The sequence below is a fragment of the Lissotriton vulgaris genome, chromosome 5 (genome assembly GCF_964263255.1).
Source record: "Lissotriton vulgaris chromosome 5, aLisVul1.2, whole genome shotgun sequence".
NCBI classification, from domain to species: domain Eukaryota; kingdom Metazoa; phylum Chordata; class Amphibia; order Caudata; family Salamandridae; genus Lissotriton; species Lissotriton vulgaris.
In genome coordinates, this window is record NC_141693.1 from 784117505 (window position 1) to 784131821 (window position 14317).

Consider the following 14317-nt stretch of genomic DNA (forward strand, 5'->3'; position numbering starts at 1 on the left):
GTAATGGAAAGTGACGTACTGTATGAATCGGTTCAGTTCCTGCTTGCTGCACCTGGACCAGTGGTAGCGGTGGAATGCAGCTTGCACTAAGGGAGCCATGATGCTGCCCATGCTGGTCTCATCAGCACACCGGTTGCCCTGGCCATCGTGTTCCATACCTAACCTGTTAAAAGAGTCAGTGAGTTGGGTTCCCAAAAATGGGCTGAACAAAATAATTATGAATCGGACTGAGATCAAGGTATAGTGCATCATGTACCATTGTGCTCACAAGCCCAAATAGTCATTCAGTGGTAGTTACTGTAAATCATCTGAGACCCACAACAGCCTTCCAGGGTAATCAGAACTCGAAATCATCACCATCAACATTTTTATTTTCTATCACTTGGATCTTATAAAGTACGTGTCACAGTAGTACAAACACAGCAATAATGATTTAAATAAAGGTTTAAATAGGACAAAAGTACAGCAAAACACAGCAATTCTTCATTAAAAAGAATGGAGGAAAATGGCCTATGTAACTACAGCATTGCTATATTTGATGTTACCCTTTCTAATTGTATATAGACCCTATGTGCACAGTGGTTCCTGGAGCAACACACATAACCTTCGTTTTTGAATGATAAAATGTAAAACAAAGTTGGCGACCCAGTCCACACATAAATATTAAAACAAAGGGCTTAACGCTGAAAGACATACATTTCAAAGAATAAAATAGTACAAAACCCATCATAGAGTATTGAATTGAATAGAAAAGTCACACAATACACTTTGAGCGTCTAATGCATAGGGCCAGCAGACATTTTGCTATGCCGAATACTACAACTATTGTCAGTGCTGAGAATTTGGAGCACCTCAAGGTGGTGTCTGGATCCAATACACTTGCATGGGGGGATAATCCACTTAGATCTAAAATGTTTGTAGTGAGAGCAAAAGAATAATAAATGAACTAGGGATTTGGGTCCTCCTTTGCATGCTGGGCACTGACCCTCAACTGGTGCTTGGGATCGCCATATGCTGCAGAACACCCTGGTAGGGAGCGACTTGTATATAAATCAGAGGAACAATTTCCAGGCCATAGATGGGACAATCTCTTCAATAATGTGTTTGTATTGGGTATAGGTTTAAAATCTGTGAATGCAAAAGTGAGCAGCCACACAGCATTGGCCACACTTTCCTCCTGGATAAATTCCCAGTAAATTTCTTTGACCCTATCTCTGAAAATTTGGGCCATCTTCTCCTGGTCTGTCCAATATGTTTCCCAACCTAATATCCTAAAAAGTGCCCTAAGGGAATGCAACCAGAGAAATTTGCTGACACATGGGGACTGAATGAGATCCATGAGGCCAACACAATAGGAGGAGAGTGCTTCAGTAGACCACACCTGATGCCAAAAATTAAGAGTTTGCACTCAATTTTGTAGACAATCTTCCTTTGAGCCAAATCTACGAAAGCTTAGATTAAAAGAGAACTTGCTGTAAGATTGAGCGAGGCTCTTATAAAACGATGCTCAATCACTGATAGGCTGTCAGTTTTCCCACATACACACAATTCTGCTCCATACAAGACTAAGATTAGGGCCTTGGTGTTGTAACTTTCGAGTGCTGGGGCTACTTTTCTTTACACAGTGCTTCTATGTATCTTGGTTATGTGAGAAGTTTGCTGAATGAGTGAGAGATGTGCTTTCTCGAGGCGGGGAGCCCAACACAAATTTGGGGTGAGCCAGATACCTAAATAATCAAACGTGGGGACTGGTTTGATGGGGTTGCCCTCAACTATCATACGTCTCTTAAATGGATTCAATACACCATTGGAGAAAACCATATACTTTATATCATTTAGTTCTAAACCTCGCTCATTACAAAAGGAGTAAACATCATTCAGTTGGTGTTGGAGCCCTTGTGGAGATTTCTTTACCAGTGTTGTCGGTGAAGAGAATGGCAGGAGCCCTTCTCCTAACAACTTTTGGGGCGACGCACCCATGTCTGTCAAGATAACCCTCTACTCTGTTATTGAATAGTATAAACAGAGTGGGTGCCAAAACACACCCATGTCTGATTCCATGCCTGATCTTAAAGGTTTCTGTTAGCTGCCCCTCCTCCCACCTAACCTGGGCCATATTGTACATCTCAGAATATCCAGTAGGTTATCTGGGATCCCCATCTCAGCCAGCACCTTCCAGAGTTTGCCCCTTGGTGCCAGGTCAAAGGCTGCCTGCAGGTCCACAAACACTGCAAACAGTTGACCCCCTTTTATTATCACTTCTATCCAAAAGATACAGATAAAACTATAAACCGAAACGAAGGCCAATCAAAGAGGTAAGCTTTTGTTTATAATAAGTACAGAGTATTGGGCGAGTATGGCATATGGTGCCTCTGAAAGTGCGTAAGTGATACCTTATAGCCAAGAAAAGTACTTTACTCAAACAAAACATTCAATTTTCCTTGAGAAATAGTCTTGAATATTTTGTACCCAGGCTACGATGCCCTTTTACGTCATTATTGATACAAGGCATTACAAATGCTTTAATTTTGTGTTGGAATTCTAGTATATTGAAGGAAGACCGAAGTACATGTAGCAAACCCTGATTTTAATACTTCTTGAACAATGCTCTCGCCCCACCCAGACATTCCAAGTCTTTCGATTATTTTATGTCCTAAACTCTAATTGAACTAAACCTAAATGTGCGCCTCTTTTTAGCAATGCAAGACCTACTAGCAGTATCTGTCCAGGATTAACCTCTCTGATTCTTAAATTGTGTTGTATATTCAGACCTTGGTCCTTAAGTGTCTCCTGCATTGCAAGGACCATAGAACCTATAGACAGGCCTATGTCAGTTCTATTGCTACTTTTTTCTAATGTTTGCAAAATTTCTCCTTGGCTCTGTTTCTGGCTGTTTGGTAAAAAAAAAATTGACATTTACACTCCAGATATTGGTTCTCGGTTCTTTCAACTGTGAAGCGCTGGAGCCTCGCGGGGTTTGGTATGCCATGAACACCATAAATCAATAGTCATTAGGTGCCCAGTGCTGTTGATATGTACCACCATATATCATGTTTCCTTCAAAACTGTTGTCTTCACCATGACTTCATTGGTTGGGGTTGCTATACTTCTACTTCATGAGAACCCTACTGTTTCAAAATGGAAGTCGTTTCCACTTGTGTAAAACAGTTTGTCCCTACATGAAATGATAAACGAAGATAGCTTACTGTGAGATTTCTGCAGGTGCAGAAGGGCAGAAGAGGCCCCTTTGAGAAAGACACCTATACAATGGAACATTCCTGTGCAGAGACACAACTAGTTGACAGAGAGCCATGTATTAAGGTAGACTCCAATGTAAAGTATGACAGCTGCATAAAGTAAATCACCTGCATAAACGTCTCCTACATAAAAAAAGAGCAAGAGTGAAAACAAAGTATGCAATTCTCTTGCTATTAAAAAGGGTAGCAGCTGCGTGACCCACAGTGCCGAGGAGTGTACAACCGCCGCCACCAGCATGCACCACTGCAGTTTTATGCAACACTAGTTTGGTGGTGATATGAGAACTTTCTCCCCTGGGTAGATGAAGTGTATAATGCCTATATAAATGCACGTTAGGGACAGATTAGCATGCACATGTATGAATAAAGGGGGCATAAAACCCTTAGAGTATTCTGGGTGACCACCAATTTTAACCACCCACATACAGACTTGTAGGCAGGCTGGCTCTTTCTGCACCACCAGAATGTACCCTATGATACTTGGCGCTGAGGGCTATTTGCCGCTTAGTGAATAAAAATATCTGCCAGTCTAATCCACGGTCTTCCTCACTCCCTCTCCTCCACTTTTCTTATTTATTTATTTAGTTTGGTGTTTCATTTTTGGCCTCCAGACCACGTTGTGCCAGTTGACATTATGAAAGGAGTCAGCTAATTGCAAGACATTGCAATACAGGTTAATGCATTCGGCTGAGACTAGGCTTGATATTCCATGTCCACTATGGGGATCCCATCACGAGTAATACAAGTTCAAAGCTGAATCTGCTACATGTGCAAAGCTGATAACTAGCCCCATGTCATTGGTAGGTCTATGTGAAATAGGAAGTAGAAATGTGAAATAGGAAGAATTGCTTTTTTTGTTTGCCAAAGTGTAGACTTGACAGACTTGACAACTCACACAGTGCCACTTTGTGTCACAAAAGTCTCGGCTCTCATCATGCCGTCGCCTGGTGAAGAGCTGGTATCACGCGTTGGCAGGGAAGGTGAGCTTAAACCCCCTGGGCTTAGTGGGTTTCAAGCAAGTCTTAAGGCTCTAAGCAGCCGATGTCCATTAAGGAGTATGAAAATACTGAGGACATCAGTGGCATCCTCAGCAAGCTTTTGGACTTTTTAGGCGGGGGAGCTTAATGGGGGACGGGATGAAGTGCCTCTCAGGCAGTTCTATTGAAGCCCCAAATGTGAAAAAAATGCTCCTGTTTCTGAATTCCATGTGTCCTGAACTACTTAAAAGTACAAGGATGTGTGATCTTCCCATTATTTTAGTGTTTGGCCTGCCATCAGCCAATCAGGGTGGTTTAACCACAGAGACTTGTTCTGATTGGCCGATGTCAACCAATCACAACAGCTGAAGCAGCAGTATCTGTTATGCTCAAAACACAGCCCTGAAAGGTTTAACTTTCTACAGAGTACTGTTAAATTGATATGATATCCAAAAGAGACTACATGCGTAATATCCTTCCTCAAATAACAATGGTGGTCTGCGGTGTCTCTCTCCGTCGCTTGCTGGAATCTAAAAGGCAAACAGATGGTGGAAATTTATGAAACACATTTTGCTAAAGGTTTTTCCGGGTTGCAGGCATCCTTGGACCCTGTGTGCCTTTGTAAGTTTTGTATTGAATGAACAGAGCCCCATACAGAGAGAGAGAACCAGGCTTTGAGGAAGTTGAGGGCGGGGGCAAAGTATTCCTGAGCTCCTCTAAATGTCTCCCAGAAGTGGACTGAATGAAAACCACAACACAGCTCCTATTAGTGTGGCAACATCTGTCTGCTCTTTTCTTCAGCACATTTGTCTTCCGGCCCGTGATATTTTCCTCATGCAATTGTTTGGTTTGTATTGTTGGGCTGATAAATGACAAACTGAAAATTTTGGCTCTCATTCTGACCTTTGTGTAAGTGCCAAATCGGCTACAAAATCATGAAATTGTGACTTGGGGCCAAACTGTGCATCTTAAGGGTCTCCACGAGATTCGCAACACGTAAAATCAGGCACACATTCGATTGGGGGAAAACATGTGCAATTAGAGATTTATCTCTCCTTCTGAGATGTGAAACTCGGAATGGTGCACATAGATAATCTGACTCACTGACAGAATATCGATGTCAAGAATATCGGAGCCAAAGTCTCGAGATCAAGAATATTGAAGTCCTATCTACAATATGGTAAGTACAAAAATATCGGAACAAAATATATCGTAGTCAAAAATATCATTGTTAAAAATATTGTTTTTTAAAATGTTAAAAAATAATGTAAAATAAAGTAAAATAAAACATATATTTGAAATAAACATAGTCATAAATATGTTTAAAATTATAAGTAATACCAATAATGTAAACAAAAATTAAACATATACATATAAAATATTCACTGAAAAAACCATAGGTTTCACACCAGTTATATTTAGGAATTAGCATTTAAAAAACCTATTAAATTCACTGAAAAAACCCATAGGTTTCACACCAGTTATAGTTAGCTGGAAATTTTACTGACATAAAACCATTGAAATTCCACGTTATAGTTAGTTGAAATCACTATAACTTACGCGCCTGCAATGCACTGCTGATGACGTCACATATTACATCACTCATGACATGGTCAGTGACATCACTCATGACATCACTGTTGACACCATCCAGTGAATGTGTGTCTTTCTGAAAAATAAATATGTTTTATATATGTATTTGTAAAGGTCGATGGAAGAATAAATGTTTAAATAAGTGTGTAAATGGATGTTTTTTAAATACAAAATTGATTGGTTAACTGGCTTATTAAGTGTATCTTAGTGAATGCATATATTAGCAAGTAATTTTTAAATATTTAAATATATGTATCAGTGTTTCACTTTGTGTATAAGTGGCTGCATGGGTTGGTGACTGACTCACTGTTTGTATGTGTTTTGAAGACAGCATATGTGCAGCACTGTATGGGTGGATGAGTGTGTATATAAGTGTGTTAGTGAGTGAATGCCTAACTCACTAGTGTCTTTATGAGTAACTACATATGTTTTAATCTAGTATATGTGAGTATTGATGTTTATAAGTGAGTATATGTGAGAGTGAGAGATTGTAAGAGTTCCTGTTTAAATAAGTATGTCTTTCTATAAGTGATTGTTTAAGAGAGTAAGTATGAGTGACTATATAGAACTGTTGGTGATTGAGTGGATGTGTATACCTGATGGCCAGAAGAAGGTAGATGCTCCAAAAGTGGAGTGCAGGATCTGTCACACAGTCCTGTCACGGGGTGAGCCCACTAAAAAATATTCTTTTGGGAACTCCGCAATGATTCGCCATGTGGAGAGGAGGCACCCCCAGAATTTTGCCCGGGAAAGTGTCAGGGCTCTGGCACAAGAGGTTCCCAGTGATGGGGCCTCTACATCAACCGGAGGACCAACAACATCGGTGAGGGGGAGATCACAAGAGCTGGTTCTGAACATTCAGCCTGCATTTAACAAAGGCGTCCTTAAATGCAGATACTGTGATCAGCTACTTTGTTTTGGGGAGCAAAGTGTTCTGCTCATGGTTCGATCATTGGAGAACCATCGCTGCCTTTCCCAGCCCTAATTATTATTTTTTTTTGCTCCTGTTGAGCAGTTTCCAATCCCTGTTTTTGTTTTTGTTCTAAAAAAAGAAAAAAGAAGAAAAAAAGTTCTTTTCAGAACTACCTCCAATTCTCATCAAAGAGCTATATTCTTAAAAAAATGAAAAAGAGTAAGTGAAGTGGAGTGCATTGATAAAGGAAAGGAAAATGAGTAAGAAAGAACAGAAAGGTATGAGAGGAGAAAGGAAGTGAAGTAGGGGGACTGAAAGAAGGTGAGTGTTGGGAAGGAAAGTAAGGAGAAGGAGAGTGAACATGGGGAATGTAGATGTTCAAAGAAAATGTAGAAAAGGAACAGGGGTGTGGAAGGGTAAGAAAAGATGCATTGCTGGAATTGCATCATTTTTGTAACGCACTCCAGCAATGCATCACTTTTGCGCTTACAGATGAGGAGAATGAACATGTGGAATGTAGATATTCAAAGAAAATGTAGGAAAGGAACAGGGGTGTGGAAGGGTAAGAAAAGATGCATTGCTGGAGTTGCATCATTTTTGTGACGCACTCCAGCAATGCATCACTTTTGCGCTTACAGATACATCTGAAATACTGACGTATCTGTAAGTACTTGCGACATAATACGTCATATATTTAATATGATGCATGAGTAGAAGACTGAAGGCCTCATTTATGAGGCCATGCGTCACTTTTACGCCACCGGTACATCACTTTTTGTGACGCACCAGTGCAGTTAAAAATGCACCTTATTGAGTCATATTTATAAAGTGACGCATCTAGGTAGATGCGTCACTTTGTAAACCCCTGCGCCACATTATACCTACGTCAGGTGTAATGTATGCAAAAGGGATGTATCGACGCAAGAAAGTGTCGTAGAGGTGACGCAGTAAAATCTATGAGATATCTCCTCGTCACTTTTATGACGCTGTTGCGTCCAAATCTTGCGCCTGTTTCACATCAGGCATAAGACTGATGCAGGCCCTTTCACATGGGCCTGGCCCCATGTGAAAGGATGCATTGCTGGAATTGCACCATTTTTGTAACGCACTCCAGCAATGCATCACTTTTGCGCCTATTTATTTATTTAATTTATTTTTTAAACTTGTATGGCGCAACAGCTACCCAAAAAGGGTTTCCCGGCGCCTGAGAACACAGCATCATGGATGGAAGAGTATAGCTGGGTCATTTAGGTTACTGATCGAACAACCAGGTTTTTATCTCTTTACGGAACCTGGAGAGACTTCCCTCCTTTCGTGTGCGAAATGGAAGAGAGTTCCATATAGTGGGACCCAGGTGGGAAAAGGATCTTCCTTCCATCCTGGAGAGCTTGAATCTCGGTACGCAGAACTTTTCAGCTGATTGGGACCGTTTGTTTCTTGAAGGGATATAGGGATGTGCTAGTGTCTGAAGATATTTCGGGCGGTACCTGATTTAATTATAAACATGTAGTTTAAGGCTTTAAATCTGATGCGATTTTCCACCTTAAACCAATGCAGTTCACGTAAGTAAGGGGACACGCTGGTATTTAGAGGGATATGGCAGAGAAGTCGGGCAGCCGTATTTTGTACTAGCTGTAGTCTTTTTATGACTGCTTTATTTGCCCCCAAGTACAAGATGTTCCCGTAGTCAAGTCGGGATGTAATTAAGGCATTGACTACTGTTTTTTGTATGGGGACCGGCAGCATCCACAGAATCTTCTTGAGCCATTTGATAATGGTGAAGCAGAGACCCACTACTTTGCTTGCCTGTTGCTTCATGGACAAAGTATTGTCTAGAATTACTCCCAAATTTCTTGCATGAGGCACTGGTGTTGGAAGATCACCCATCTGTGTAGGCCAGTGTGATATATTCCAGAGCTCTGGATGTTTGCCCAGAAGAAGGATCTCCGTCTTGTCTCCGTTTAGTTTCAACTGGTTAGTTGACATCCAGTTGAAGATGTTCAGGAGACCACTTTTGAGAGAAGACGACGATGAAGATTGGGGTTCAGATAGTGAAAAGACAATTTGTGAGTCGTCTGCGTTCGTCATAAAAGTGAGTCCAGCTTTTTCCACTAAATCTGCTAGGGGTCTCAGATATAAATTGAAAAAGAGTGGGCTAAGAATGGAGCCCTGTGGAACCCCGTGAGGGGAGTTAAAATGTCCAGAGCTTGCAGCGGCAGATGCTATTTGGTATGTACGTTGGCTCAGGAAGGATCTAATCCATTGCAGGGCCATTCCACCGATTCAATTTTTTACAAGCGTGGTGAGTAGTCTATTGTGCGACACAGTGTCAAAGGCTGCGCTTAGGTCAAGTAAAATAAGCGCAACCGTTTGACCGTCGTCGAGGAGTTTCTTGATGGTTACAGAAATTCCTAACAGGGCAGTCTCCGTGGAGAAACCCGCTCGAAAACCAGATTGGGTGGGGTGAAGGAGGGCATTTTCGTCAGCAAAAAGGGTAAGGGCTGTGTGCACATGTCTTTCCAGACATTTGGAAAAAGCTGGAAGAAGTGATATAGGTCTATAATTGACTAGTTGTTCCGGGTCTGCTGTGGGTTTTTTCAACAGTGGGGTCACTATGGCATGTTTCCATAGGGTAGGAACTGTGGCCAGCTCGAGTGAAGAATTTAAGGTGTCTGCAATAATTTCAAGGGCAGGTGTTTCCAGAAGTTTTATTATATTGATAGGGATAGGATCCTGTGGAGAACCAGATTTAATCGATTTCATGAGAGAAGTAAGGGTATCGATTGTAATGGGCGGCCACTTTTGTAGGGTTTGATTTATAGTGGGAGTATACTCCCAATTTTCCGTGGAAGTGGTGTTACAGTTGTTCTAATCAATCTCAACGATTAATTTGTCAATTTTATCTGAGAAGAATTGGGCTAAGTCTTGACATTGCTTCTCACTTAGAGGGCATGACGGGGCTGAGATCTGCCCACCGCAAGGTCTTTGACTGTGTTAAACAAAGTTTTAGCTTTGTTTGCAGCTCCTGTTATGGTTTCAGCTACATATGTAGCACATGCTTTTTTACACGCGGTGTGATAGAGATTTCTAGCAGTATTATACCTGTTTTGTTTGTCAGGGTCGAAGTCCTTGCGCCATGCTCTTTCAAGAGCCTTACACTTGGTTTTTTCCCCTTTCAGTGAGTCATTGAATCATGGTGCAGGAGGGCGATGTACCTTGCCCTTGTATTTAAGAGTGGGTAAACCAGACTCTACTTACAGATACATCTGAAATACTGACGTATTTGTAAGTACTTGAGACACAATGCGTCATATATTTAATATGCCACCGGTACGTCACTTTTTGTGATGCACCAGTGCTGTAAAAAATGCACCTTATTGAGTAATATTTACAAAGTGACACATCTAGGTAGATGCGTCACTTTGTAAACCCCTGCGCCACATTATACCTACGTCAGGTGTAATGTATGCAAAAGGGGCGTATTGACGCAAGAAAGGGTCGTAGAGGTGACGCAGTGAATTAACTGGGTTTTCCCCATGCTACGCTCCCCGGTCCGCTCCCCGGTGCGCGTACCGGGCGCTCCCCCCGCGATGTATTTTTTCTCCCGCTGAGCCCTTTTATAGCCCCCACATCAAACATAGGGGGTCAGGGGGGGGGGGTCTACTCTGCCCCCTTATGGTCATTTCCCCCTTTGTTTTTGCCACCTCTTGAGTCTCAATCTTACCGAGACACAAGATGGCGGCCGCTTCGAACTGTTTCGAATGTTTACAGACACCCGAGAGCCAATCAGCTTTCCACGCGCAAGTCGCGTAGCGCGCCCGGTGCGCTCCCCGGTGCGCGTACCGGGGCGCGGCCATAGATATATATATTTTTTTTTTAACCTAAATTATTCAAAAACCACTGGAGCACATATCTTGAGACATAGCAAAGGCACATCGGGATACCAGTCCCTACAATTATGCCAAGTTTCGTGGAAATGCATTCAGCCGTTCGGGCTAAAAGTGAGGGCGACCGCCCTATGGAAATTAACATGGGGATAACACGTTTTGGGACCCCCCTTTTATCTCGGCCCCCGCTTGACGAATCCCCCCCAAACTTTCAGGTAAGGACCGGAGCGCCGCGCGAAAAATTTGAGGAAATTTTCAGGCAGATTCCTCAACCGGCGCCAAAGTTATTCCCAATAGAATGTTGAGATTTTGCATTGAAAATAATCCTAACTATAACCACCTACTGGCGATCGCCAGTAGGTAATAATATATACATATACATATAAAATATAATATATATACTTACTTGATATTTACAATTAATTATTGTAATAAGTTATAAATTGTTAATAAACATTTTATAAATACATACATACACATACAACAATATTATAAATAAAAATATAAGACATATATATAACAAATAAAATGACAAACTAAAACGGTAAATAGCTCCAGAGAGTCCAAAAGTAAGGAAAGTGTTGGATAGCGTAGGGGTAAAAATTACTATTCCAACTCCAGAGAGTGCAACAGTAGGGAAAGTGTTGGATCGCATAGGGGTAAACATTACTATTTCAACTCCAGAGAGGGCAACAGTAGGGAAAGTGTTGGATAGCGTAGGGGTAGGAATTACTATTCCAACTCTAGAGGGTGCAACAGTAGGGAAAGTGTTGGATAGCATTGGGGTAAAATTACTATTCCCGCTCCAGAGTGTGCAACAGTAGGGAAAGTGTTGGATAGCACAGGGGTAAAAATTACTATTCCAACTCTAGAGAGTGCTACAGTAGGGAAAGTGTTGGATAGCGTAGGGGTAAAAATTACTATTCCAAATCCAGAGAGTGCAACAGTAGGGAAAGTGTTGGATAGCATGGGGGTAAATATTACTATTCCAACTCCAGAGAGTGCAACGGTAGAGAAAGTGTTGGATAGCATAGAGGTTAAATTTACTATTCCAACTCCAGCGAGTGCAACTGTAGGGAATGTGTTGGATAGCGTAGGGGTACAAATTACTATTCCCACTCCAGAGAGTGCAACAGCAGGGAAAGTGTTGGATATCGTTTGGTTAAAAGAACGTACTAATAATTAAAATATATTTTTTAAATTAATAATAATGTAGTTATCAAATAACCTAATATTTACAATTATTTATTGTAATAAGTTATAAATTGTAAATAAACATTTTATAAATACATACATACACATACAACAATATTATAAATAGAAATATAAGACATATATATAACAAATAAAATGACAAACTAAAACGGTAAATAGCTCCAGAGAGTGCAACAGTAGGGAAAGTGTTGGATAGCGTAGGGATAAAAATTACTATTCCAACTCTAAAGAGGGCAACAGTAGGGAAAGTGTTGGATAGTGTAGGGGTAAAATTTACTATTCCAACTCCAGAGAGTGCAACAGTAGGGAAAGTGTTGGATAGCGTGGAGATTAAAATTACTATTCCAACTCCAGAGAGTGCAATAGCAGGGAAAGTGGTGTTTCTGTTGCTGACGCGGACTTGGTGCAAACCGCCTCCTATCCCAGCAAGGAAGCCTGTGACCCTGCTGCAAGCCGCCACTCCTCGCCGGACCCGCTGCGCGGGTCCCGCTTCGCGGCGTGGAGCACCTCTCTGGTTCGTGAAGGGGCATTGTTGTTGTGGACCAACCGGCAGGGCTGCGAGCATAGCGGTGGACTCCTAGGACCAGGAGTACCCGCGCGCCCTTACTCCAGCTGGGCTGCTCTCCCTGCCGGCCCCGCCCTCCCGGTACCTAGTAGGACAGCTATATTAAGGATCCTCTACTCCCGCGGCGCGGGAGCGCGCGGGAGGGCGCCGGGAGAAGCCCGGGACAAGGGCGGGACCGTCTGTGGCCGTCCGGGGCCGAAGGAGGCCGGGCCGGGCCCATTCCCTTAATCCCAGTCTCCATTACGAACAAGGTAATGCCCTCGCCATCACCACGTGAAACTCCATCAAGGGAGGGGGCCTCCGGCACAGGGACTTTGGACAATTATTTTAAATCTGCCAAGGGAGATGCGGGCAAAGAAAGCTCACTAGAGAAACGTAGGGCGGAGCGTAGGCGCTCCATAGAATCCATGAAAAACAGACCCTTGACTGAGATTATCCCCTACCCTATCTCCCAAGAGGAAGGTACGCCCCCTAACAGCTTAAATCCCCCGACCCTAGAGGACATTCCCCTTTTACTTAGGGAAATTCCCTGTACCCCAGGGAGGGTGCCCGGAAAGTATGCAGACCCAACTCCTCCAATATTATCTGTTACCCCCGTTAACCTGGTAACCCAAACTCCCCCTATGCAAATAGCTAAGAAGAGTAAGCCAAAACCAAATGTTGTGGCAGAGGTGCACAGACCTCCGCCTAGTAAACGCACTAGGAAGTCAATAGGGGGATGGGGGAAATCAAAACTATCTCATCTTGATTTTGGCAAGAAACACACTAACCCACTCCTACCGGGGAAGGTTAATGAGATCGTGCCTACCATTCCACCTCCTAAGGCTCAAAGCCCCACCATAGCTGCTACTAACAAGGATCCAGAGGATAACACATCGAACAAAAACCCTCCACTTACATCTACAGGGAGTATCGAATTCTTATTCCGCTCCCTCCTGCAGCCCATTAGCGACAGCTTGAAAAAAGTTGAGATTAGGCTCACTTTATTAGAAACATCTCTTACTACCCTGAACACCTTAGTCAGTAAGCAAACTAAGCTAGTGGGAACTCATCTTCCTATAGGGGACCCTTCCAAAGTAGCATCTCCAATAACTGCCAACAAAGCCCCCCCCCCCCAGAGTGCGCCATCTGCCCCCCTTTGCAGCCACTTATGGCTATTCCACTCCAGGCACAGTATAACAACCAAACTAATGGACCTTCACAACCAATAGACCATGCCCCTCATAGATCTCAGGTGGAGGCCTATGAAAGATGTCAAGAAGAAGGTAAAGCCCCCCCACACTCTCCGGTCCGGCCAGCCCCAAGACCACGGAGGCCAGATCTCCCGCCAGGAGCCAATAGCCTAACGGTGGTCCTAGCAGGTGCCCCCCATCTAAGATCAGGGGAAAATGAAGACTATCAATCCCTTAAGAAAAAGGTCATCAAATGGCTAAATTGGAACCGACCCCTACCATCCCATTTTAACAATGAGATTATTATGGTTAGAAGGGTCCCTTGGCTAGGGAAGACCAGAAAAACCATAATAGGGGACTGCATTCTGGTAACTTTCAAAGATCCGGGCACTGTTCTGCACATCTGTGAAGGAGTAAATAGATCACTGGACTCCACCATTCAGACCCTCCCAGTATCCTTCTTCTTCCCCCCCATTCGCATGCACCAGGCTCCATCGCATGATGAATGGACAAGGGTGGAACGCAGACGCAGACACAAGGACTACACACAACGCCCGCATTTCCAACTGCCGGATACACCCTATTTCCATTTTAATCGTTTCAATTGCTTGAACGGCTTGGACGGGGTCGACTGACTCGCTTTACACAAGCCAGTGACCTGGGATAACGGCTCCTGCGGACTTTCTGAATCTCCCACCGTGGCTACTGGCATAACCTCTGGGCTATCGAACGTTCCAG

The 14317-nt window shown here is 43.0% G+C and overlaps 1 protein-coding gene across 2 annotated transcripts in view; it reads right to left on the reverse strand.

Annotated features, from left to right (window-relative positions):
• The window catches only part of ADAMTS14 (ADAM metallopeptidase with thrombospondin type 1 motif 14), a 508740-nt gene that overhangs the window by 188529 nt on the left and 305894 nt on the right, over window positions 1-14317 (reverse strand). For both annotated transcript variants that reach the window (XM_086922254.1, XM_086922255.1), the window contains exon 8: window positions 20-163. In XM_086922254.1, the coding sequence (XP_086778380.1) occupies window positions 20-163 (144 nt within the window). The remainder of the gene's footprint in view (window positions 1-19; window positions 164-14317) is intronic.